The sequence below is a fragment of the Stigmatopora argus genome, chromosome 13 (genome assembly GCF_051989625.1).
Source record: "Stigmatopora argus isolate UIUO_Sarg chromosome 13, RoL_Sarg_1.0, whole genome shotgun sequence".
Taxonomy (NCBI): Eukaryota; Metazoa; Chordata; class Actinopteri; order Syngnathiformes; family Syngnathidae; genus Stigmatopora; species Stigmatopora argus.
In genome coordinates, this window is record NC_135399.1 from 17247867 (window position 1) to 17273591 (window position 25725).

Consider the following 25725-nt stretch of genomic DNA (forward strand, 5'->3'; position numbering starts at 1 on the left):
AGTGAACTCGTGGGTTTGCTGTGGGAGAGGCTGACCTGTGTCTATTTGCACAAGCCGCACCTCATCCCGAGAGTGTTGGAATCTTGGAATTTCATATCTTATCCTTGTTTTGATTGCTTAAGGAGTCACCTCATGACTGCACACTAAACAACGATTTGTAGAGTGGGAATATGAATTTTTGAATGGGGCACCCCCCCCCCCCCCCCCATAAATAAAAAGTAATTTATTCGACGCAAGCAAAAATAAATAGATATAAACAAATTGGCCCCACTGTTGGGTTACATTTACCATCAACACTCAGTCCCCTGTGTACTTTACAGCCTAAATTATTTCATGGTTGCCATGCCACTATGTTTCCAGTAGAGGTCACTGTGGATGAATGAGAGCCCAGGAGACTAGAAGAAATTTCCTTTCTTTTTCCAACGTTTTATTTAGTCAAGGAAATATGAGGTGTCAGACATTAAATACATACGTAATCTTATGGAAGATTCAATGTTAAAATATTTATAAAATCGAAAAAGGAAAACAAAATTGACGTCGCGTTCTGTGACGTCACAATTGTTGGCCATTCGGAGACAGCTGCTACCTTTTCCCCGGAAGTGGACTCAGGGACGCGACCGCGTTCGAAAAAAAACACGCTCAAAGCTAAAAAGCTATCATAAGCCATGTCGTTAACAACACTGACGTCTAAACACAGGTATTTGTCCTTTGTCGTCTTACAAGGTGTTTCTTTTTTTCTGTTATTAGGCTGGTTCGTTTTATAAGGTCTAGTCTCGTTGTTTCTGGCAACTGCGGCTTGCTCAGCATGCGGAACTTTGGTAGCTAGCGTTAATAACTTCAAATCAAATACACGAATATAGAGAGTGACTTAAATGTCGATGTTTCTTTCAGACTCAGAGCCATCTGCAGACTTCATCGAATTCAAGGACACATGGTGAGGGAACGAATCCAATGACTTCTTTCAGGAGGACATGCTTGCAATTTACGTTGGGGTCCTCGCTTTACGACAACCAGATACGACGCTTTCGGGTTTTTAAGTTTGTGCAGCGACCAAATATTATGTGACAAGACACAGTTTAAGGCACAGAACATTCTATGTATGTCACTATATTCCTTTTTTATTTTGTGTTTGGCTCCAGATGTCCAGTCGCGTGGAGCCCGAGGTCCTCCTGGAGAAGGTGGGCCGGGCTGGGGTGATAACTATGAACAGGCCCAAAGTGCTGAATGCCCTTAACTTGACCATGATTCGAGCCATCTACCCTCAACTCAAGGTACGAGTTAAATCACTGCTCTTAGCTTCCTTGATTGGGATGCTACTTATCATGATATGGCTCTAAAATGTGTTTTTTTAAGGAATGGGAGACTGACAGTGACACAGACCTGGTCATCATCAAAGGGTCCGGAGGGAAAGCCTTTTGCGCGGGTGGAGACATCAGAGGTACTAAGTAAAATTAAGTTCTAGCGCTAAATAAGCTCCTGTAAAAAGCAAACTATTAAAAAAATACTAGCACTTCACAAACCTTTAAATTGAGTGTTTTATTTACTTAGTTGCTCTTTTTCCCCGCTCAAAACCATGCATTGACCATCCTAAAAATAAAATAAATTGGTTTTCCCATTGATTGTATTGCTTGTTTGTCAAATTTGCTGCTTTACATTTTTCTTTCAGCAATTACTGAAGCGGGGAAAGTTGGCGATCCTCTTGCAAAGGTGTTTTTTCGTGAGGAATACATCCTGAATAATGCTATAGGTGGGCCCTTCTTTTTTTTTCTATTTCAAATGAATTTATCTTAAACATTATGCAGTCTCTTACAATGTGATTCATATTTTTCAGGGACATGCAAGAAGCCATTTATTGCCCTTATCGATGGAATAACAATGGGTGGGGTAAGACTAAATAATTTATTTGATTAATAATTGAGATGACATAGTGGTTACATTTTTTGGTGGACTTTGTGTCAAATATTTACGATAGAAGGCAAATACAAGAATAGTTGCTGCCTTAATCTCATTTAGTTTGGAGTTGGAACCAATTGCAGATCTTAAAAAAAAAACTACTCCACTGGTTCTACAAGCTGCAGTACAAAATTCCGCCTGCTGGTGTCAGCAGAAGACTGCGAGCCACTTGCTCAAAGTGCTCAGCGCTTTCTGATTGGATGACTCAGCATTGTTGCCACCCTACAGGAGTCAGATTGAGCACGAATTTGAATTATGACCTTATTTGCCACCCTACACCAAAAATAACTAACATGAATCATTGGAGAGGTTCGCTGCTGGGCTTTTTTACCTGTTTATTCGCGCAGGATGTTTTTGTTCTTCCGGAGGATAAAAATGTTCATGAGTCATGTGACCTGCAGCACGGTTAGATAGTCAAATATGAATGCATTTGTCACCTTTTGCCATGTTACATTATAGGTACATACTATATATGAGTGAAAAAGGTATAGAATGTCAACATAGTATATATAATTGTGATTGTTATGTTTGCCTCGGAAGAATTCATTTTTTTATAATCTAATCTAATGCTAAATTAAGCAGGCTACTTAGGGTTGAACTATTCTGGAGTGGAAAATATTTAGAACGAAAACCAAAAAAAACCTTAATCTTAGCTGATTTTTCTCATGTTTAATCATGAATAAATAACAACCATTTTAGCCAATAAGAGAAAAGTATCAATGACCTCAATGGCAATTTGCGTATGATTATTCAAACTCATTTTAAAGTGCTCTGGAATGCTTTCAACACACACACATACACACACACACAAGAAAGCCATCATTTCTCCCATCGTCATATTTTCCGACCCATTTTGGAGCCGTGATATAACAACGTTTGTACGTTTATCAACATTTTCAGTCGCCATCAATATTGCTTTGGAATTCATGTTATGAGGCAAAAAAAACACCAACATTTTGCCTCCACATATATCTTCATTTCAACACAAATTTTATGAGGGGAAGCAGGATTACCCACAGGCAAACCACATGAGCACTAGGAGACCATAAAGAATTCCATACAAAAAATTCCCCAGTCGAGCGCAAACGAGAAACCCCCGCAGCTGTTTTTCTAACTAACCCGTTACTGACATTTATGTCAGTTTTCTGCACGAGGTGCTCTGGATAAGCGTTTATTTTTTGCATGATTTAAATCCTCCGCAAAGGCTTAAAACAGATCCTGTTAATTTGGGTTACTAAAAAAAATGTCCCCCGAGGGGAGGCTATTCAAATTGCTAACCGCATTATTTACTTACACAAGTGACTAAATTCTTTCAGTAAGCAATACTTTCACTTCGCCATTGACGGCCATAGACCTGCAATCTTTGTCTTAAAACCACTCGGTTCAAATCGATTGGTCACGGATGATTGGACCACTCGATGGGACTTCATCCATGGTTAAAGCGACGTGATTTGGAACCAAACTTTGGTAGAACCGTATTTGCCCGAATATAAGATGGCGTTTTTTTGCATTGAAATTAGACTGAAAATCGTTGATCGTCTTACATTCGGGGTCTAGACGTTATAGCCAATCACAACGCTACTTGGCGCCGGATATCTTTAAAGTAAATGCTGTACACTTTGGGCAATGCAGTTATTGCCATTTTGTTGTTTTATCACAGTAGATTGGTTCATTTACATTAAAAAAAGCAAGTCATTCATTTAGAAATGTGATTGGACGTTAGTTGACATATTTAAATGTTCAGATAGACAGTTTTTGCATGATTTGAATGAGACAAAACAACATGCTTTTTTTCTCGGATGCATCTACATTTGTTTTAGATGCACTGCCATTATTTTGTGTATAGAATTTGGTGTTCAAATAGGCGGTTTTAAAGTCTTGAATAAGAGGGGGTCGTCTTATACTCAGGATTGTCTTCTATCTGGGCCAATACAGATTTTTTTTTTCCACCTGCAGGGCGTCGGTCTCTCAGTCCACGGACGTTTTCGAGTGGCCACGGAGAAAACCATGTTCGCCATGCCGGAGACCGCCATCGGTAAGCCGCAATGTGGGCGGGAGCACTCGGCGGGCGAGCGTGAAGGATCACTTTCGGGAAAAAACAATGACATTAGTCGAGGATGCGGTTAAAAGTGGCGCAACGCCGCGCGGCCCACGATTCATCGTGTTCATGACGTTAATAAGCAAATGGATTTGATAGCGTTTCCCGGTTCTGTCAACGTCCCCTCAACGACCTCGATAGATTTAAGCGTCCCGCGATCACGCTTTATGAGAATGCGTTTTCATCCGCGAATGAGGTCAGCCGCTGCGTAATCCCGCCTCCGTGCCACGCAAACCGCCGCGGCCAAAAAGCTCCGTTTCACGTCTCCAAGCGGCCCATTCCAACAAATTCCCGACAGATTAGAGCAGGGCTCGGAAGGCTTTTTGACAGAGAGCGTCATCAACAATTCCTATTTTTTTAAATCTTATTCCTTGAGAGCCATCCTCAGAATTTAAAAGTTAAAATTAATGCATGCATTTTTTTGTCATTCCACCACTTTAAAAGCACAAAAAGTCTGTAAATTATTTTGACGACATTGTTGCGCTATTGCTAATCATTGAGGATCAATGAAAGTATGCATAGACTGGAGTATAATGAAAAAATATAAAAGCGGTGCTAGAGGTTATATTGACGCCATGCTGCCGACGTGACGCTCCTATTGGTGCGTTTGGGACCAACAGTTTCCACGTTTTAGCTCACAGGGGACTGTTTATTTTTGCCGTTGCCAGGTCTGTTTCCCGACGTCGGAGGGGGGTACTTCCTCCCGAGGCTGCGGGGAAAGCTGGGCCTGTTTCTGGCGCTGACTGGCTTTCGCCTCAAAGGCCGCGACGTGCACGGGGCCGGAATTGCCACTCACTTTGTAGAGTCCAAGAAAGTAAGAGTCACCTTATTGGACGTGCGACGTCCCGTCAAGGTGGAATTGTGCCCGTTTTCATGATTTAAAAGTTTGTCGTGTTTTTTTTCCCCGGTAGATGTTAGATCTGGAAAAAGAATTGGTGGAGTTGAGGTCGCCCTCTGCTGAGAATATCTGCGGAGTGTTGAACTCCTTCCAGAAGGAGGTGAGGAACTTGAATTCAACCGCTTGCCATGTCCTTCAGCTAAAGAGCTCATTGCTTTTGCTTTTTATGATCCGTTTTGTTTGGTTCAGAGCAGCCTTGATTGTGAGAAGGCCTTCATCTTGGAGGAACACCTGCCTGACATTGACAGGTGAGGAGGAGTCAATGCTCCTGGATTGATTATTCCTTAGTTAATTAGACCCAGTTCATATCACGTTTGTTGGAGTGAAATTTGGCGTTAAGGCCGTTTGCTTTCATAGGCTATTCACTTCAAGCAGTATGGAAGGCGTCATGCAAAACCTGAAGGTGGACGGCTCGGACTTTGCCAGGAAACAAGTGGAGGTAAGCGCTTGAATTTCTATTTGATTGGTCTCTAGTCACGTGGCTCGGAAGTCTGCAAGTGAGGAATGTTGCCGTTTAAAAAAACTCAGGTCATCTATAGTGCGTCCTGTTTTCAGTAGTTTTTTTGTGTCAAATTTACAGCGGTGACATCTAATGTTTGACTATAAGATGACAAGCAAAATAACGACATATCTGGCAAAAAAAAAAAAGATGACTAAATCAAGGGTACGGCTTATATGTGCACTAGTTAGACTTGACATACACAAATCTGCAAAAATGCAAGACAATGCGGCCGATATTTTCATTTATTTCCAAATAGACAAAAGATAAAGAGATAAAACGCTAAACAAATTTAGTTTGACGTCAATGAATGAAATTCACCAGGAAAAAAAAATGCATCTTGCGTAAAACGTGAGAAGTTTATTTTGGAATTTGTCTACGTGCAGGAAGGCAACACCCTTTGGGAAAGTGCCATCCAGCAGACGATCCTTTCGATTCATACAGAATCTTAGAAATAACACCTGCGATGATTTTTAAAATCGTGAATCAGGGCGTCTTGTACGAGAGAAATTGTAAAATTCAACGATTTTAAGGGTGCGGCTTATACGTGGAGGTGGCTAATATGCAAGAAAATACGGTAAATGGAAGGAAGAAAAAAACGTAAAATCTTCCATATACCAGTGACAGTTTTTTGGAAGATATAATGTGTTATCAAGGATCAGTTCTTGGTATCGATGACTACTGTATTTTTTGGACAATAAGTAGTTGCTCCCAAGTACCAAGTTGAACCAGTAAAAAAAAAAAAGGTTGTTTAGTGCCGTTGATAATTTGAGTAATACTTTTTTCACTGGAAAATGTCCCAAAAAGTATTTTCTGTGCATGTAGTAGGGCCATTTATTCCTTAGCAGTTGCGAGATACTAATAAAATCCCGCGGTGACGTTTTCATGCACATTAGCGCCGTTTCCACCATGAAGCGTCCAGAGATTTGCGGTTTGCCGTCTGCCAAACATCTGTTAGGAACGCTGGAACGTGGCCAGGCCATTTGAGTGTATTAGTAATTAGCAGTAACCACAGCTAAGCACTTAATGGGGTTAGTCTTAGTTTTGTGTCTCCTTGGCTTCATCTCAACCCCCCGTCAGGAGCTTCTAGGGAGCAACAAGCTTTCCTAAAACTCATTTGCCTAATTCTGTTGTTTTTTTTCCCACCTCATGCCTTACCCATCTGCATCATCCAATGAGGTCAAACCGAGAATGGATTATAAAAGGAAAAAAAAAATAGGCAAGCTTATAGGCCCCACCCCCACATACACCTCCAGTGTTTGTCGCCGATGTTCTAGACCAACACGCTGGGGATTAATAATGCACAAGCACTCGGCTAAACCCTGCTGTCAATTGGACTCGTTTATACATTGCAAAAATTCCAAATGCTTCTTTTCACACACTCGTAATTTAATGTATTTGCTGCAGTGGCTGTCATTACAGTAACCTTTCCGTTCAGTTGCCATTTTGAGTTTTTTTTCTTTTTTTCCCCTGATCAATGACCTCTATATTAGGTGTCCTTTCCATTTTGGAAAGCGGCGTTTTCCCTTCCATTTTTTGACGTTGAAGTGGTTTAATGACTGCCGCCCTGTCGCCCTCCCGCAGACCTTGTCCAAGATGTCGCCCACGTCGCTGAAAATGACCTTTAAGCAGCTCCAACTGGGCGCCAGGCTCAGCCTGCGGGAGGTGTTGGTGATGGAGTACCGCTTGAGTCAGGCGTGCATGGTAGGAAATGGCCGGCCCTCCAAATCCTCATTAACGTAGGAATGTTGTTGACCCGAGGCCGTACTGTTGTTTGGCAGCGAGGCCGGGACTTCTACGAGGGCGTCCGAGCGGGTGAGTGGGATGTCGTTTCTGTTTTTGTCTGTTTTGATGGTTAATTATTCCATTTGTGTCCTTCCAGTTCTGGTGGACAAGGACCAGAGTCCCAAATGGAAGCCGTCCACCCTGGAGGAGGTCACCGATCAAAGCGTCGACGAATGCTTCTCGTCACTCGGAGACGCCGATCTCTCTTGTTAACGTCCGAGGGATGACGTCATTTCAAGCCGGATTTCTGCTATGGACAGTCGATCTCGCAAAGGGAAGCAGAAATGGGTGATCGCCGAAAATCGGATCGTAAAATCCATCACGTTGGTCGTTTGTAGAGGTAAGACACAGTCACGCTTCTACTTACGAATGTCTAAGGTTACAAAAGGTGATCTGCAAATGGACAAGTTAGAAAATCCCCCAAAACATGAACGCGTTATTTTATTTTGAAATTGTCCCGATAGCATTGCAAATGAAAGTCGTCGCTCTAGTGAGGATTCATGTTGTGTTGCAGGCGATCAAAATGGTTATTGATGAAGCCTAGTTTGAAAGCAAATGTAACAATTTGTCTTTTGTATTGTTGCTTTTCACTAGTGTACACATGCGGTATATGGCCTAGCTAGCCCTCAATGTAAAATGAAATAAGCAATTTTCATTTTTTTGGCTTATTTCTGGAACTGTATCTGTGAGCAAAGAGCAATCATGTGGAAAGCTTCTTGTGTCACCCACTTTAACCCACCCAACCTTTTCATTATGGGTCAAATTGACCTCCACGAAAAAAATGGAAATCAAATTGGATCATAATCATGCTATCAACCGCAACAGTGTTTAAAAGTGTTCAGGTCACTTTGACTCCCCTGTTATTTGGTTTAAATGATTATGGAATAAAAAGGTCTGCAGAAGTTTCGAAATCTTTTATTACTGCAGAAAAGGATCCTAGCTTATTTCCTTGTTATCATCGTGGCCCAATTCATTTGAATTGTGGCAGCGAGCAGTGATCATTCACAAGAGTCCAGGCAAATATTTGCGCCATCGCAACGATGGATGACACTGGCTTGGCCAAGCAGAAGTTTTATTCTGAAAACAATTTGCTTGCCGGCTCACTGTTGCGATGACTCATCCTTATATGGGCAACGAGTCTCTGGTGACGGAGTGAGTACTTTACCTTCTCACCATTTAGACAAACTGCAGTCCAGCTTCGTTGAGCAATGTTTTTGAGTTGTTTTTCTTTTCTCCTCGCCCTCAAAAGATCAGTTGTGAGAATGCTATTGGATGAATAATGTAGTCAATTGGACTTTGAACCCAGTCTTGTTAGATTTTTGTCATCTGCAGCAAAGCATTGGTAAGGAAAGTTGGTAAACATCACTTGGGCGCACCTCGAGTAACTTTGTTTTACAACCTCGTTAACTTTTACGTAACGTCCTCATCTTGTCCGGTTGAAGCGTTTGAAGAGCACAATAGAACACCTACAGTTTTGTTTAGTGTCCACAAGATGAAGCGTAGTGGGTTATGGTGACTCAGATGAACAAAAAACATGGAGTAAAGCTCTGTTTGCATTTGGAATGTATGATCTTATTCTATTTCCCTGAGATGCAGAACATCTAGCACTGTAAAGTCAATGATGTGTCTCCTCGGTGTGTCTCGGTCGTGTTTTATGGCCCACTAGGGTGTGTGTGTGATGGTGTGCGCGTGTGTTTATGTTTGAGCGGCGCCTCCCCAACTGTTCTTTTTATGGCCCTTTGTCTCATAAAGCAATGCGCGAAAGCAAATATAATTGTACGATAAAGATGTTGTCATTTATCAAAGAGCAGAAGTAATATTTCTCAGCTGCAGGACTGTTTTTCCCGCACATCCATCAGAACTCTAAATTTGCGGTAACACAACACACATTCCCTTCTGAGGTAATATGAAAAGATGTTTGGGTGGTGATCTGCCTCCTACTAGCTGACTGAAGGTAAGTGAAAGACAGTGAGAGGTAAGTGACCTGTATCCATAACAACAGAATGCCAAATTACAAGTCCGTAACTATCACTTATTTAAGTCTTTTGCCGAGTAAACGCACCTTATGGAGAAGCACCACCAATTTCGTCATACGCAGTTTCTGGGTGTGATGACAAGTAGGCTTTTGTTGTTGATGATGACGACAGGGCCTATGTCCGATTATTATTATTAAGTATTGTTGGCAGCGTTGGACAATTGCTAGCTATTTTTCCCTCGGAGACAGCAGAAATGTAGAAATATTATGCTGTGGATGAATGTAGAACTTGCATCCAGTTTCCCTACAGCAAAACAAAGTGCCTTTAAGAAAAGGTAGAGCGCACTTTAATCTTTAGCGTGCTAGCAATATGTTTGGGATTAGCCAGTCGTCGTAGATTAGCACACGGTCGCTCTGTTTGCTTTTGTTGTCGCTCGGAGTCCTTGCCATGTTGTTGATTCTTATTCGTTCATCTCCATTCTGCTAGAAAAGCTCCCTGAGGATCTGTAAAGTACTTTTGAAATTCATCGGCGCGCACTGTGATTAATTTATGCACTTCCACTCGTGGTGGGGGAGGTCTCAAGGTGCTTCACTGTCAATTTCAACCTTGGTACCAATTTGGCTGACGGCCGACCGGCGATTAAACTCAGGAATGGCAATGCTTTTGATCAATAATGACAGCTTTCTGGAAGAAACGGACCAAGTGGCACCATTGTTTCAGGTATGTTTTTATTTTTTTAAGAAAAAGAGGGTCAATTTGACCTGCAATACACTGGTACACATGTTTTCATATTTTTGTTTTTGAGGGTTACACGGCAGTGTTTTCTAGGTGAGGCATGTTTGCTTGATCAAAGTCCCTCAAAAAGTGTGTCCAAGTTCAGCGATGACCAAAGCCAGCTCCCTTCCTAGAACCATGAAGAGGTACTGCAAATGTTTCGTTTTTCCCCCATTCATTCATTTTCTAACCCACTTTATCCTCACTAGGGTCAAAGCTCAGGCCACTAAGAACCAACACCAAGTGCCAAGGAGGAGGAGGATGTTGACCCTCTGGATTTCATGTGCATAATCTAAAAATATGGCCGGGACTGGCCTGGGACATCAATTTCAAGAATGGCTTGGAGTGTAATCCAATCTGGAAAGTAGGGCAGGAACCAAATGACTCCCATTTTGCACTAAATCTTTCCTTCACGTGCCTTTGCCAAACGCCCTACTAGCGTCCTTCACGTGGAACATTTGGACCTTTTCTCTTTGAGATGCTGCAAATAGAACATTTCATAGTGACCAAAGCCTGGAACCACAAAGAGGTATGGCAAATGTTTCTTTTGTTTCATTCATTTATTCATTTTCTAACCCGCTTTACCCTCACTAGGGTCAAAGGAACGCCAGCTCGAGCTCAAGTCAAGCAAGTATCTGAACACAACAGTGGCAGTGCACGGTGGGAGCCTTGGATCAGACCTGAAGGTGGAGGGGAAAAGCTAAAATGAGTGAGCTGGAACCTGGAAGAAGAAAAAGCGTCCATCCTCATGGGACGTCGCACTCGATGTACGGGATGTCGCAGTAGCGGCGATCCACCTCTGCCCACTGCTGCACGGCCCGAGCCATAATGTCCTCCGAGAGTCTCTGGGCGTACTCCAGGAGCACCGGGTCGGCCCGGGTAGAGGTGCCGTCCGAATGCACCAGGCGGGCCTTCTCGCCGCGTGTCCCGGCGGACTCACCGTCGGAAGCGGCCCTCTTGGATTTGATGCAGCCCATGGTCGGCGAGACGCAGCATCGGGGGTGGGGGACTCCGAGGGAGGGCCGCCCGGCCCGGGGTCTCCGGCTAGTGTGGAGGCGGCTCTACATGCTCCGGGTTCTCTGGTGAGGAAAGCCTGTGACTGGTGACAAAAGAAAAATTGTGTGTAATGTTTGGCGTTTCTATCTTTTCAGATCAAGAAATGCTGTTCACTTCTCAAGAAAAGGCATTTTGTGCGTTTCAGTATGCTCGGACTCAGTCACCCAAAACAGTGCAGTAACAGTAAGTGGGCACTTAACAGGTAAAAGGTTGCTTTTGCTAAAATTACAGGTGCTACTCAAGATATCAGATCTCATGTCCAACCTCGTTGGGCTTGTGGCATACTATCCTGAAAATGCCTCAAGGTAAGCAGACTTAGTGCTTGGATGGGAGACCAACCACCTGGCAATACGACCAGCTAATTTAACTTACTCTTATGTTTATGTTTGCTCACTTAGCCTCTACGAAGCAGTGAGATCTCCTACACACAGAGATTGTGTTGGGGGCCCGTGGCCTATGCAGTTGGTGCGACGCGACGCACACCGTCACGCCTCTAGCCGCGTGAGTTCAAATCCATGTTGGTCTTGTGTGAAATTTGTCCTGCAGAATCCTTGGACACCCAGATTCTGCAGGACAAACTTCACACAAGACCAACGTGGATTTGAACCCACGCGGCTAGAGGTGTGATGGTGTGCGTCGCGTCGCACCAACTGCATAGGCCACGGGCCCCCAACACAACCTCTGTGTGTAGCAGATCTCACTGCTTCGTAGAGGCTAAGTGAGCAAACATAAACATAAGAGTAAGTTAAATTAGCTGGTAGTATTGCCAGGCGGTCGGTCTCCCATCCAAGCACTAAGTCTGCTTACCTTGAGGCATTTTCAGGATAGTATGCCATGTTGGACATGAGATCTGATATCTTGAGTAGCACCTGTAATTTTAGCAAAAGCAAACTTTTACCTGTTTAGTGCACATTTTTCATCAGGTTTGGCCTGCAAATACACACATAGTCAACATTACAGTGCATACTGAAAGGTGAAGATGGACAGATAATTTTCCTGTTCTTGTTCCTTTCCTTCCATGTACTATCTTTTTATTTCTTTACTTCCCCCTTCATCTCATGCTTTGGATTCATCTGGATTGGACGCTTCACCATTGGATCTAGCATTGTGAATGGCACTGACAGAAATAAATGCAAATTTACAAATATAAAGATTCTAATGTCTACGTGTGATTCTTTAACGGGAAAAGCACTGGTCTGGATTAAACTGGGGTGGATGACTTAATTGGCCAACAATACTGTAATTAAGTCCTAGTTGAACGATGAAACACCATCCTACACCCCACCCCCCACAACCTATCAGTAATGTGATCAACTGCCCAAAGAATGGTACCGTTTTTACAGTATTACGTGTAAATAGACTGCGACGCTATTCCTATAAACACTTAAACAGGAACGGGGAAGCGGCTGAATTCTATCAAGCGGACAGATGTTTACATCCCCGCACGCGCACGCGTCAAGCATGAAAGCAAAGAAAAAGGGTAACATACCTTGAAGGTAGCGTGGATTCATGGCGTTCTCGTCCTCGGCGTTGGAATGGAGAGGAATGTTGTTTTTCTCTTCGTCCGTTCCAGAAAGCTCAGCGAAACGACGAGAAGAACGTGCTGCGGTCTTGTCGCTCCTCCATCGTCGCTCGGACTGATCTCACGCTTAGCCGGACGCGTGAACGCGCGCGCGCTCCTGCGAGCGAGCGACAGACACAGAAGGCTTTTTTAAATGGCGACAGCGCTCTCTGGCGGATCCTGTGGGAAGTGCAGAGAAACAGGTAAAGGGGCAAGTTGCGCCGCACTTTTCAAAATATCCGTTAGAGAGCGCTGCTAACATTGAAAAGTTCATTTACAATCGCGAGTATATGTGGAAGAATTGGGAGTCCAAAATGGACTAAAATTATGTTTTGTTTTTAGCCTTAAAATTGCGCAACTCGACGAAAACGTTCTCACTCATATTTAGCCTTTTCACAGTCAGAAAATGCAAAAATACTTGTCATTTAACGTGTTGATATATGAAATTAATTGACTGACGGCTATTCATTCCGTTAAAATGGATTGGACGTCCATCGCCTTCGATGACAGCCAATTAGTACATTAGAAGGTGTATATTCTTACCTTTTTGCATAACACGCTGGTTGTCGTGCAAATTGGAGCCGTGGCCACGCTCTCTTGCCATTTGCCCACGCGCATGCGCCTCACATGGTGTGCAAAGAAGGTCAAGTTTGGTCCCTCCGGTTGCGCAATCGCCGCTCCACCGCTCCAAAAGTCAATCTATCCACAAGACTGCTCCTGCACCCCCGCCCCATTCCCTTTACGGTTTGACAGAGGAAGTTAGAGAAAGGGGGGGGGGGGGGAGAAGGCAAAAAAAAAAAGTTGTCATGCTCAAAGTCATTGTTGCCCTGCCCAACCAATCATCATTTTGGACAGCACTTTCAAAAAAAAAAAGGAGCGTGAACTTCAGTATAAAAGCGAGCGCTCTAATCAAACGATGCCAATAAGTGTTCGGAACTTAATCCAAAACGAGGATCTCTTACTTGTTGATGCGGAGCCGCAGCATGAAGTTCTTCTCTCACGTCGGCTTGACTTTGCTTCTGTTTTGGGCTGCGGCGTCCCTGGGCGAGAACCACCACCAACGCCACCACCGACAGTCGCAGTCGTCTCCGCTGTCGTCCTCCTCCTCCTCCTCTTCCTCCTCGGTGCGCCCGCAGGGGGGCTTGGAGCCGTCGGAGCCCCCGGAGCCGTGCTCCAGCTGCGACGTGCGCCAGCACATGAAGAGCATGCGCCTGAACGCCATCAAGTTGCAAATCCTGAGCAAGCTGCGCCTGAAGGAGGCGCCCAACATCAGCCGCGAGGTGGTCAAGCAACTTCTGCCCCGGGCTCCGCCGCTGCAGCAGCTCCTCGACCAGTACGACGTCCTGGGGGACGACAACCGGGACGCGCTGGTGGATGACGACGACGACGAGCACGCCGTCACCGAGACTGTCATGTTGATGGCCACCGAACGTAAGTTGGCACTTTCGACACTTTCCAAGTCGCGCCGGTGTTTCGGCGCCGGGGAATTTGCTGGGACTCGAACTTGCCTAAATGTCCTAAAAATGTGGGAAAGGGGACATACAATATTTTGACAGTTTTCATTGATGACACGTTCAAAGACAGTCAGTAATGTTGGATGATGACAAATCGAGAAGTCCGCCTGTGTATTTAAGTTAACTTAACGTCATTATCTATTTTTTTTAAATGTCTTAAAAGTCGTCACAGTACAAGCTGGGTTTGTCATTTTCAAAAGTGTCTCAAATTCACATTTTGGTCCTATCTCAGTTTTGGTTTTGAATCAGTTAAGACAAGCACTTGAACTGCAATTTTAAAGGAAAATCAAGGACATTCTTTTTTTTTTTTTTTTTTATTGAATTAATAACTCACCATCCTGTAATAATTCAGAAAGTATTTAGTGCAACACTAGAACACTCGAAAATGTACTAAATAGACTATTTTTTTAAACATAACTAAACAATGCTTCTATGATCAACATGACTTTTAAAGCACACCAAGAAAACAACTGCAGACACAAAATACAATTTCTAGCTAAACTGAACTGAACACAATGCTGTTAAGTTAATTTGTCCTTTTGACGCCAAACTAAAATCGTAGTCCTTCCTCGGAGAGGATAAAGAATATACACCTATTGCTCGTGCCTTCCAATTTGCATGTTGTACTTTAATGATATGCTCGTGAACTGGGATTGTTCAGGCATACATCTCAAATTCTGCTCGTACGTCGGGAAAAAACAAAGAATACTTGCCGACCTTGTTGACGTTTTGTTTTTGGTGGTCTCGCCCCCCGCAGCCGATCCGGCGGTCCAAGCCAACGGTGGGCCCAAATGCTGCCTGTTCTCGCTGACGCAGAAGTTCCAGGCCGGCCGCATCTTCCGGGCCCAGCTGTGGGTCCACCTGCGGGCGCCTCGCGAGCCCACCGGCGTCTTCCTGCAAATTTCGCGGCTAACGCCGGACGGCGGGCGTCACACGCGCATCCGCTCGCTCAAGCTGGACGTGAAGCCGGGCGGCGGCGGCCCGGGCTCGGGCTCCGCCTCCGGCTCCTGGCAGAGCATCGACGTCAAGCAAGTGCTGAGCGTGTGGCTGCGGCAACCCGACACCAACTGGGGCATCCAGATCAACGCCTACGACGACAGGGGCAACGACTTGGCCGTCACCTCCACCGAGCCCGGCGAGGAAGGACTGGTGAGTTTTGACGCCTTTTCTCATTTAATTCCATGCATTTATATTAATAATCATGAAAAATTATTATACTTTTAATTTAGTAAAAGATAATTTAACGGTAAATGTATACCCGATTATTTTTAAGGAATAGATTTCCATCATCCATCAGTCAACTAAAGAAATAAAAAAGGGGAAATATGTTGTCTTTAACAAAACAATGCAAGGAAATGTAATTATTTTTACGAAAAAAAGCCTTTCTATACTATGTCGTTTTTTATGAAAAAAGCCTTACTATACTATGTCGTTTTTTATGAAAAAAAGCCTTACTATACTAAGTTGATCTTTTAATAAAAAAGCCTTACTATACTATGTCGTTTTTTGAGAAAAAAAGCCTTACTATACTATGTCGTTTTTTAAGAAAAAAAGCCTTACTATTCTACTTCGTTTATAACGAAAAAAAGCCTTACTATACTATGTCATTTTTTAAGAAAAAAAGCCTTACTATACTATGTCGTTTTTTAAGAAAAAAAGCCTCACTATACTATGTCGTTTTTTTACGAAAAAAAGCCTTACTATACTATGTCATTTTTAAGAAAAAAAGCCTTACTATACTATGTCGTTTTTTACGAAAAAAAGCCTTACTATACTATGTCATTTTTTAAGAAAAAAAGCCTTACTATACTATGTCGTTTTTTACGAAAAAAAGCCTTACTATACTATGTCATTTTTAAGAAAAAAAGCCTTACTATACTATGTCGTTTTTTACGAAAAAAAGCCTTACTATACTATGTCATTTTTTAAGAAAAAAAGCCTTACTATACTATGTCGTTTTTAAGAAAAAAAGCCTTACTATACTATGTCGTTTTTTATGAAAAAAAAAGTCTTACTATACCATGTTGTTTTTTTAATGAAAAAAGCCTTACTATACTATGTCGTTTTTTAAGAAAAAAAGCCTTACTATACTATGTCGTTTTTTAAGAAAAAAAGCCTTACTATACTATGTCGTTTTTATGAAAAAAAGCCTTACTATACCATGCTGTTTTTTTAATGAAAAAAGCCTCAATATACTGTCGTTTTTTAAAGAAATAAAGCCTTACTATACTATGTCGTTTTTTAAGAAAAAAAGCTTTACTATACTATGTCGTTTTTTAAGAAAAAAAGCTTTACTATACTATGTCGTTTTTTATGAAAAAAAGCCTTACTATACTATGTCGTTTTTTAAAGAAATATAGCCTTACTATACTATGTCGTTTTTTAAAGAAATAAAGCCTTACTTATACTATGTCATTTTTTAAAGAAAAAAGCCTTACTATACTATGTCGTTTTTTAAAGAAAAAAAGCCTTACTATACTGTCATTTTTTAAAGAAAAAAGCCTTATTATACTATGTCGTTTTTTGAGAAAAAAAGCCTTACTATACTATGTCGTTTTTTACGAAAAAAAGCCTTACTATACTATGTCGTTTTTTATGAAAAAAAGCCTTACTATACTATGTCGTTTTTTATGAAAAAAAGCCTTACTATACTATGTCGTTTTTAAAAGAAATATAGCCTTACTATACTATGTCGTTTTTTAAAGAAATAAAGCCTTACTATACTATGTCGTTTTTTACGAAAAAAACCCTTACTATACTATGTCGTTTTTTATGAAAAAAAGCCTTACTATACTATGTCGTTTTTTAAAGAAATAAAGCCTTACTTATACTATGTCATTTTTTAAAGAAAAAAGCCTTACTATACTATGTCGTTTTTTTAAGAAAAAAAGCCTTACTATACTGTCATTTTTTAAAGAAAAAAGCCTTACTATACTATGTCGTTTTTTAAGAAAAAAAGCCTTACTATACTATGTCGTTTTTTACGAAAAAAAGCCTTACTATACTATGTCGTTTTTTATGAAAAAAAGCCTTACTATACTATGTCGTTTTTTAAAGAAATATAGCCTTACTATACTATGTCGTTTTTTAAAGAAATAAAGCCTTACTATATGTCGTTTTTTACGAAAAAAAGCCTTACGATACTATGTCGTTTTTTATGAAAAAAAGCCTTACTATACTATGTCGTTTTTTAAAGAAATAAAGCCTTACTATACTATGTCATTTTTTAAAGAAAAAAGCCTTACTGTACTATGTCCTTTTTTACGAAAAAAAGCCTTACTATACTATGTCGTTTTTTTAAGAAAAAAAAGCCTTACTATACTATGTCGTTTTTTAAAGAAATAAAGCCTTACTATACTATGTCGTTTTTACGAAAAAAAGCCTTACTATACTATGTCGTTTTTTATGAAAAAAAGCCTTACTATACTATGTCGTTTTTTAAAGAAATATAGCCTTACTATACTATGTCGTTTTTTAAAGAAATATAGCCTTACTATACTATGTCGTTTTTTAAAGAAATATAGCCTTACTATACTATGTCGTTTTTTAAGAAAAAAAGCCTTACTATACTATGTCGTTTTTTATGAAAAAAAGCCTTACTATACTATGTCGTTTTTAAAGAAATATAGCCTTACTATACTATGTCGTTTTTTAAAGAAATATAGCCTTACTATACTATGTCGTTTTTTAAAGAAATATAGCCTTACTATACTATGTCGTTTTTTAAGAAAAAAAGCCTTACTATACTATGTCGTTTTTTATGAAAAAAAGCCTTACTAAACTATGTCGTTTTTTAAAGAAATATAGCCTTACTATACTATGTCGTTTTTTAAAGAAATATAGCCTTACTATACTATGTCGTTTTTTAAGAAAAAAAGCCTTACTATACTATGTCGTTTTTTATGAAAAAAAGCCTTACTATACTATGTCGTTTTTAAAGAAATATAGCCTTACTATACTATGTCATTTTTTAAAGAAATATAGCCTTACTATACTATGTCGTTTTTTAAGAAAAAAAGCCTTACTATACTATGTCGTTTTTTATGAAAAAAAGCCTTACTATACTATGTCGTTTTTTAAAGAAATATAGCCTTACTATACTATGTCGTTTTTTAAGCAAAAAAGCCTTACTATACTATGTCGTTTTTTAAAGAAATATAGCCTTACTATACTATGTCGTTTTTTAAAGAAATATAGCCTTACTATACTATGTAGTTTTTTAAAGAAATATAGCCTTACTATACTATGTCGTTTTTTAAAGAAATAAAGCCTTACTATACTATGTCGTTTTTTAAGAAAAAAAGTCTTACTATACTATGTCATTTTTAAAGAAATATAGCCTTACTATACTATGTCGTTTTTTAAGAAAAAAAGCCTTACTATACTATGTCATTTTTAAAGAAATAAAGCCCTACTATACTATGTCGTTTTTTAAAGAAATATAGCCTTACTATACTATGTCGTTTTTTTAAGAAATAAAGCCTTACTATACTATGTCATTTTTTAAAGAAAAAAAGCCTTACTATACTATGTCGTTTTTTAAGAAAAAAAAAAGCCTTACTATACTATGTCGTTTTTTAAGAAAAAAAAAAGCCTTACTATACTATGTCGTTTTTTATGAAAAAAAGCCTTACTATACTATGTCGTTTTTTAAAGAAATATAGCCTTACTATACTATGTCGTTTTTTAAAGAAATATAGCCCTACTATACTATGTCGTTTTTTAAAGAAATAAAGCCTGACTATACTATGTCGTTTTTTAAGAAAAAAAGCCTTACTATACTATGTCGTTTTTTATGAAAAAAAGCCTTACTATACTATGTCGTTTTTTAAAGAAATATAGCCTTACTATACTATGTCGTTTTTTAAAGAAATAAAGCCTTACTATACTATGTCGTTTTTTATGAAAAAAAAGCCTTACTATACTATGTCGTTTTTTATGAAAAAAAGCCTTACTATACTATGTCGTTTTTTAAAGAAATATAGCCTTACTATACTATGTCGTTTTTTAAAGAAATAAAGCCTTACTATACTATGTCGTTTTTTATGAAAAAAAGCCTTACTATACTATGTCGTTTTTTAAAGAAATATAGCCTTACTATACTATGTCGTTTTTTTAAGAAAAAAATCCTTACTATACTATGTCATTTTTAAAGAAAAAAAGCCTTACTATACTATGTCGTTTTTTATGAAAAAAAGCCTTACTATACTATGTCGTTTTTTAAAGAAATATAGCCTTACTATACTATGTCGTTTTTTAAAGAAATATAGCCTTACTATACTATGTCGTTTTTTAAGAAAAAAAGCCTTACTATACTATGTCGTTTTTTATGAAAAAAAGCCTTACTATACTATGTCGTTTTTTAAAGAAATATAGCCTTACTATACTATGTCGTTTTTTAAGAAAAAAAGCCTTACTATACTATGTCGTTTTTTATGAAAAAAAGCCTTACTATACTATGTCGTTTTTAAAGAAATATAGCCTTACTATACTATGTCATTTTTTAAAGAAATATAGCCTTACTATACTATGTCGTTTTTTAAGAAAAAAAGCCTTACTATACTATGTCGTTTTTTATGAAAAAAAGCCTTACTATACTATGTCGTTTTTTAAAGAAATATAGCCTTACTATACTATGTCGTTTTTTAAGCAAAAAAGCCTTACTATACTATGTCGTTTTTGAAAGGAAAAATAGCCTTACTATACTATGTCGTTTTTTAAAGAAATATAGCCTTACTATACTATGTAGTTTTTTAAAGAAATATAGCCTTACTATACTATGTCGTTTTTTAAAGAAATAAAGCCTTACTATACTATGTCGTTTTTTAAGAAAAAAAGTCTTACTATACTATGTCATTTTTAAAGAAATATAGCCTTACTATACTATGTCGTTTTTTAAGAAAAAAAGCCTTACTATACTATGTCATTTTTAAAGAAATAAAGCCCTACCATACTATGTCGTTTTTTAAAGAAATATAGCCTTACTATACTATGTCGTTTTTTTAAGAAATAAAGCCTTACTATACTATGTTATTTTTTAAAGAAAAAAAGCCTTACTATACTATGTCGTTTTTTAAGAAAAAAAAAAGCCTTACTATACTATGTCGTTTTTTAAGAAAAAAAAAAAGCCTTACTATACTATGTCATTTTTTATGAAAAAAAGCCTTACTATACTATGTCGTTTTTTAAAGAAATATAGCCTTACTATACTATGTCGTTTTTTAAAGAAATATAGCCCTACTATACTATGTCGTTTTTTAAAGAAATAAAGCCTGACTATACTATGTCGTTTTTTAAGAAAAAAAGCCTTACTATACTATGTCGTTTTTTATGAAAAAAAGCCTTACTATACTATGTCGTTTTTTAAAGAAATATAGCCTTACTATACTATGTCGTTTTTTAAAGAAATAAAGCCTTACTATACTATGTCGTTTTTTACGAAAAAAAAGCCTTACTATACTATGTCGTTTTTTATGAAAAAAAGCCTTACTATACTATGTCGTTTTTTAAAGAAATATAGCCTTACTATACTATGTCGTTTTTTAAAGAAATAAAGCCTTACTATACTATGTCGTTTTTTATGAAAAAAAGCCTTACTATACTATGTCGTTTTTTAAAGAAATATAGCCTTACTATACTATGTCGTTTTTTAAGAAAAAAATCCTTACTATACTATGTCATTTTTAAAGAAAAAAAGCCTTACTATACTATGTCGTTTTTTAAGAAAAAAAGCCTTACTATACTATGTCGTTTTTTATGAAAAAAAAAGCCTTACTATACCATGTTGTTTTTTTAATGAAAAAAGCCTTACTATACTATGTCGTTTTTTTAAAGAAATAAAGCCTTACTATACTATGTCGTTTTTTATGAAAAAAAGCCTTACTATACTATGTCGTTTTTTAAAGAAATATAGCCTTACTATACTATGTCGTTTTTTAAAGAAAAAAAGCCTTACTATACTATGTCGTTTTTTAAGAAAAAAGCCTTACTATACTATGTCGTTTTTTATGAAAAAAAGCCTTACTATACTATGTCGTTTTTTAAAGAAATATAGCCTTACTATACTATGTCGTTTTTTAAAGAAATATAGCCTTACTATATTATGTCGTTTTTTTTAACGAAAAAAAGCCTTACTATACTATGTCGTTTTTTCAAAAAAAGCCTTACTATACTATGTCGTTTTTTTAAAGAAATAAAGCCTTACTATACTGTCGTTTTTTATGAGAAAAAAAAGCCTTACTATACTATGTCGTTTTTTATGAAAAAAAGGCCTTACTATACTATGTCGTTTTTTTACTAAAAAAGCCTTACTATACTATGTCGTTTTTTTAAGAAAAAAGCCTTACTATACTATGTCGTTTTTTAAAGAAAAAAACCTTACTATACTGTCGTTTTTTTAAAAAGAAAAAAGCCTTACTATACTATGTCGTTTTTTACGAAAAAAAGCCTTACTATACTGTCGTTTTTTACGAAAAAAAGCGTTACTATACTAAGTCGTTTTTACGAAAAAAAGGCCTTACTATACTATGTCGTTTTTACGAAAAAAAACCTTACTATACACTGTCGTTTTTTACAAAAAAACGCCTTACTATACACTGTCGTTTTTTACGAAAAAAAAGCCTTACTATTCTATGTCGTTTTTTTATGAAAAAAAAGCCTTACTATACTGTCGTTTTTTACGAAAAAAAGCCTTACTATACTATGTCGTTTTTTACGAAAAAAAGCCTTACTATACTATGTCGTTTTTTACGAAAAAAAGCCTTACTATATTATGTTGTTTTTTAAAGAAAAAAGCCTTACTATACCATGTCGTTTTTTTTTACGAAAAAAAGCCTTACTATACAATGTCGTTTTTTACGAAAAAACGCCTTACTATACTATACTAACTTTTAGCCAATAACGCCCATCTCGTCTCCCCAGCAACCCTTCATGGAAGTGAAGCTGAGCGAGGCCCCCCGGCGCGCCCGGCGCGACTCTGGCCTGGACTGCGACGAGAGGTCGCCCGAGTCGCGCTGCTGCCGCTACCCCCTCACGGTGGACTTTGAGGACTTTGGCTGGGACTGGATTATCGCCCCCAAGCGCTACAAGGCCAACTACTGCTCGGGCGAGTGCGAGTACATGCACCTGCAAAAATACCCGCACACCCACCTGGTGAACAAGGCCAACCCCCGGGGCAACGCCGGGCCCTGCTGCACCCCCACCAAAATGTCGCCCATCAACATGCTCTACTTCAACCGCAAAGAGCAGATCATCTACGGCAAGATTCCGTCTATGGTGGTGGACCGCTGCGGCTGCTCTTGAGACCCCCCCGTCTCGGTGGGGGTCGGCGGCCCAAAAGCATTCGCACGTGGCGACACTGTATAGCTTCCTTTCTCTCCTCCGGGAGGCGAGTGGGGGCCCTTGACGAGCCTTTCCCAACTTTTATCCGCCAAAACGTCTAGTTTGGCGTCGACAAACGTCATGGCGCGCCATCCAAAATCTGTGGCCTGCCTGACCGAGACAAGAATTGAACTAAAGCTGTGCCCAATCGAGACCAAAATTCAACAAAAACTATGCCCAAAAAGTCAAATTAACCATATAGAAATACTCTATCAACTCCCCTATGAACAAACTTCTAAGAAATGTAGACGTAAAACTAAGACAAAAGCAACCTTGAAGATGCTCGAAACTTTCAAAAACAAATTCTGTGAGACAATTCGTCCTCCGCTTTGAGCATCTTTTCCCAAAACCATCTTAAAATACGTCACTATTGTTACAAACTAGTGCAATATCTGCCTTAAATATGAAAACAAAGAGCTATGCCACAATGTAATCACGTCAACTGGCATCAACGGCTTAGCTATTCTTGACCTGGCTCGGACGGCATCTTGTGCTATGCATTTTTTTTCTTTTTTGAAGCAAAAGATTTACCGAAATAAGCGTCTTCTCTCCATCGATTGGCCAACGAAGCCGCCGCCGCCGCCTCGGCGTACGCGTGCCTCGACTTTCTCCGTCGAATGAGGGTTTTTGCCACTTGGAGGAAGAGCTTGTTTTTCTTCTGTAAATCACTGGTAAGAGATATGTTATTCGTAGTCAATATTTAGTGCTATGGAATTATTTTTTGGCAAGGCGATGCTTGCGAACGACTGCCTCGGAGGATTTAAGACAGGGACAACAAGTGAATGTAGACAGAAAGGATAAGCTTTTTTTGTTTGTTTGTTACACTCAACATTCGTTTTTTGGTGTGTGACACTATTAAAAACGCAGGTAGAATACACTGTGTTCCAAATTAGTAGGCCTAATATCAACTACAATGGCATAAAAAGTTCTAAGTATTTGTATATTTTTCAAGATAAGTCATGGTATTGTGATCCGAAATTTCAATGAAGGGAAATTGAAAAAAAACCCAACGCTCCTTCAAAACATACGAACGGGATAAAGAGAACTTGAAGTGATGTTCTGAAGATTGTACGCGTGTTGACGTCGTACGGTAGAGACTGTATGTACAACGCCGTTTGCACTATGGCACGCCAATGGAATGAATTGGTGGCTACTAAAAGCTGTAAAAATGCATTTTCATATGTTTCTATTATGTCTTTTATTTTTTCTTAACCGTTTTTGGTACACGCAAATAACACAGCAACTTTAATATACCGTGCAGCAATTCTTCTATATATTATACTGTCCTTATTTTAACAAAAGTTTCCAGATCAACCTTTTTGTCATATTTTTGAAGATACAATAAAAATTGATTGATTGTAAAAAATGATTACTCGATGAAAAGAATGGTTACTTGCATACTAGTATATTGTATGACTATTTAAAGTATTCATATATTAGTGTATGTACACACATTTATGGAATAAAAATTCCAAAAATATGTTGTATGACTTGCTTGATTTTAAAGGGAAATGTAATATGTCAAACATGGTTAAGGATTTCAGTGTCAAAGAAAAATGCCTTACTATACATGGTCGTTTTTTAAGACAAATGCCTGTCGTTATTTACGAAAAAAAAGCCTTACTATACTATGTCGTTTTTTATGAAAAAAAGCCTCACGATACTATGTCGTTTTTTAAAGAAAAAAGCCTTACTATACTATGTCGTTTTTTATGAAAAAAAGCCTTACTATACTATGTCGTTTTTAAAGAAATATGGCCTTACTATACTGTGTCGTTTTTTAAAGAAATAAAGCCTTACTATACTATGTCGCTTTTTTAAAGAAATATAGCCTTACTATACTGTGTCGTTTTTTAAAGAAATAAAGCCTACTATACTATGTTGTTTTTTAAAGAAATAAAGCCTTACTATATTATGTCGTTTTTTATGAAAAAAAGCCTTACTATACTATGTCGTTTTTGAAAGAAAAAATCATTACTATACTATGTCGTTTTTTATGAAAAAAAGCCTTACTATACTATGTCGTTTTTTAAAGAAATATAGCCTTACTATACTATGTCGTTTTTTAAAGAACTAAAGCCTTACTATACTATGTCGTTTTTTAAGAAAAAAAGCCTTACTATACTATGTCATTTTTAAAGAAATATAGCCTTACTATACTATGTCGGTTTTTAAAGAAATAAAGCCTTACTATACTATGTCATTTTTTAAAGAAAAAAAGCCTTACTATACTATGTCGTTTTTTAAGAAAAAAAGCCTTACTATACTATGTCGTTTTTTAAGAAAAAAAGCCTTACTATACTATGTTGTTTTTCATGAAAAAAAGCCTTACTATACTATGTCGTTTTTTATGAAAAAAAGCCTTACTATACTATGTCTTTTTTAAAGAAATATAGCCTTACTATACTATGTCGTTTTTTAAGAAAAAAAGCCTTACTATACTATGTCGTTTTTTATGAAAAAAAGCCTTACTATACTATGTCGTTTTTTAAGAAAAAAAGCCTTACTATACTATGTCGTTTTTTAAGAAAAAAAGCCTTACTATATTATGTCGTTTTTTAAGAAAAAAAGCCTTACTATACTATGTCGTTTTTTAAGAAATAAAGCCTTACTATACTATGTCATTTTTTAAAGAAAAAAAGCCTTACTATACTATGTCGTTTTTTAAGAAAAAAAGCCTTACTATACTATGTCGTTTTTTAAGAAAAAAAGCCTTACTATACTATGTCGTTTTTTATGAAAAAAAGCCTTACTATACTATGTCGTTTTTTAAAGAAATAAAGCCTTACTATACTATGTCGTTTTTTATGAAAAAAAGCCTTACTATACTATGTCGTTTTTTATGCAAAAAAGCCTTACTATACTATGTCGTTTTTTAAAGAAATATAGCCTTACTATACTATGTCAATTTTTAAGAAAAAAAGCCTTACTATACTATGTCGGTTTTTTAAGAAATAAAGCCTTACTATACTATGTCATTTTTTAAAGAAAAAAAGCCTTACTATACTATGTCGTTTTTTAAGAAAAAAAGCCTTACTAAACTATGCCGTTTTTTAAGAAAAAAAGCCTTACTATACTATGTCGTTTTTTAAAGAAATAAAGCCTTACTATACTATGTCGTTTTTTAAGAAAAAAAGCCTTACTATACTATGTCATTTTTTAAAGAAAAAAAGCCTTACTATACTATGTCGTTTTTTAAGAAAAAAAGCCTTACTATACTATGTCATTTTTT

At 38.1% G+C, this 25725-nt stretch overlaps 2 protein-coding genes and 1 long non-coding RNA gene across 4 annotated transcripts; 2 read left to right on the forward strand and 1 right to left on the reverse strand.

The window, feature by feature from the left end:
• Positions 1–557: 557 nt before the first annotated feature.
• hibch (3-hydroxyisobutyryl-CoA hydrolase) lies at positions 558–8135 on the forward strand. Its single transcript, XM_077617011.1, has 14 exons — positions 558–697; positions 892–934; positions 1140–1271; positions 1354–1438; positions 1667–1747; positions 1832–1884; positions 3910–3988; positions 4720–4865; positions 4963–5049; positions 5139–5197; positions 5307–5388; positions 7033–7152; positions 7230–7263; positions 7331–8135. The coding sequence occupies exons 1-14, from the start codon at positions 666–668 to the stop codon at positions 7444–7446; spliced, it is 1149 nt and encodes a 382-aa protein (XP_077473137.1). The 5' UTR covers positions 558–665; the 3' UTR covers positions 7447–8135.
• A 4357-nt stretch (positions 8136–12492) lies between these two features.
• Positions 12493–13708, reverse strand: LOC144087139 (uncharacterized). Its single transcript, XR_013304649.1, has 3 exons — positions 13563–13708; positions 13144–13337; positions 12493–12780 (listed from the first exon to the last, which is right to left on the reverse strand). It is a non-coding gene; the product is annotated as an uncharacterized LOC144087139 (long non-coding RNA).
• On the forward strand, positions 13538–22542 carry mstnb (myostatin b). Of its 2 annotated transcripts, none has more exons than XM_077617471.1 (3): positions 13538–14031; positions 14872–15275; positions 22008–22542. In XM_077617471.1, exons 1-3 carry the CDS (start codon positions 13569–13571, stop codon positions 22413–22415), a joined length of 1275 nt encoding a protein of 424 aa, XP_077473597.1. In that variant the 5' UTR covers positions 13538–13568; the 3' UTR covers positions 22416–22542. The 2 variants fall into 2 exon arrangements, with proteins under 2 accessions (XP_077473597.1, XP_077473596.1); XM_077617470.1 differs by having other exon boundaries at positions 14872–15263; positions 22035–22542.
• Positions 22543–25725: the final 3183 nt, after the last annotated feature.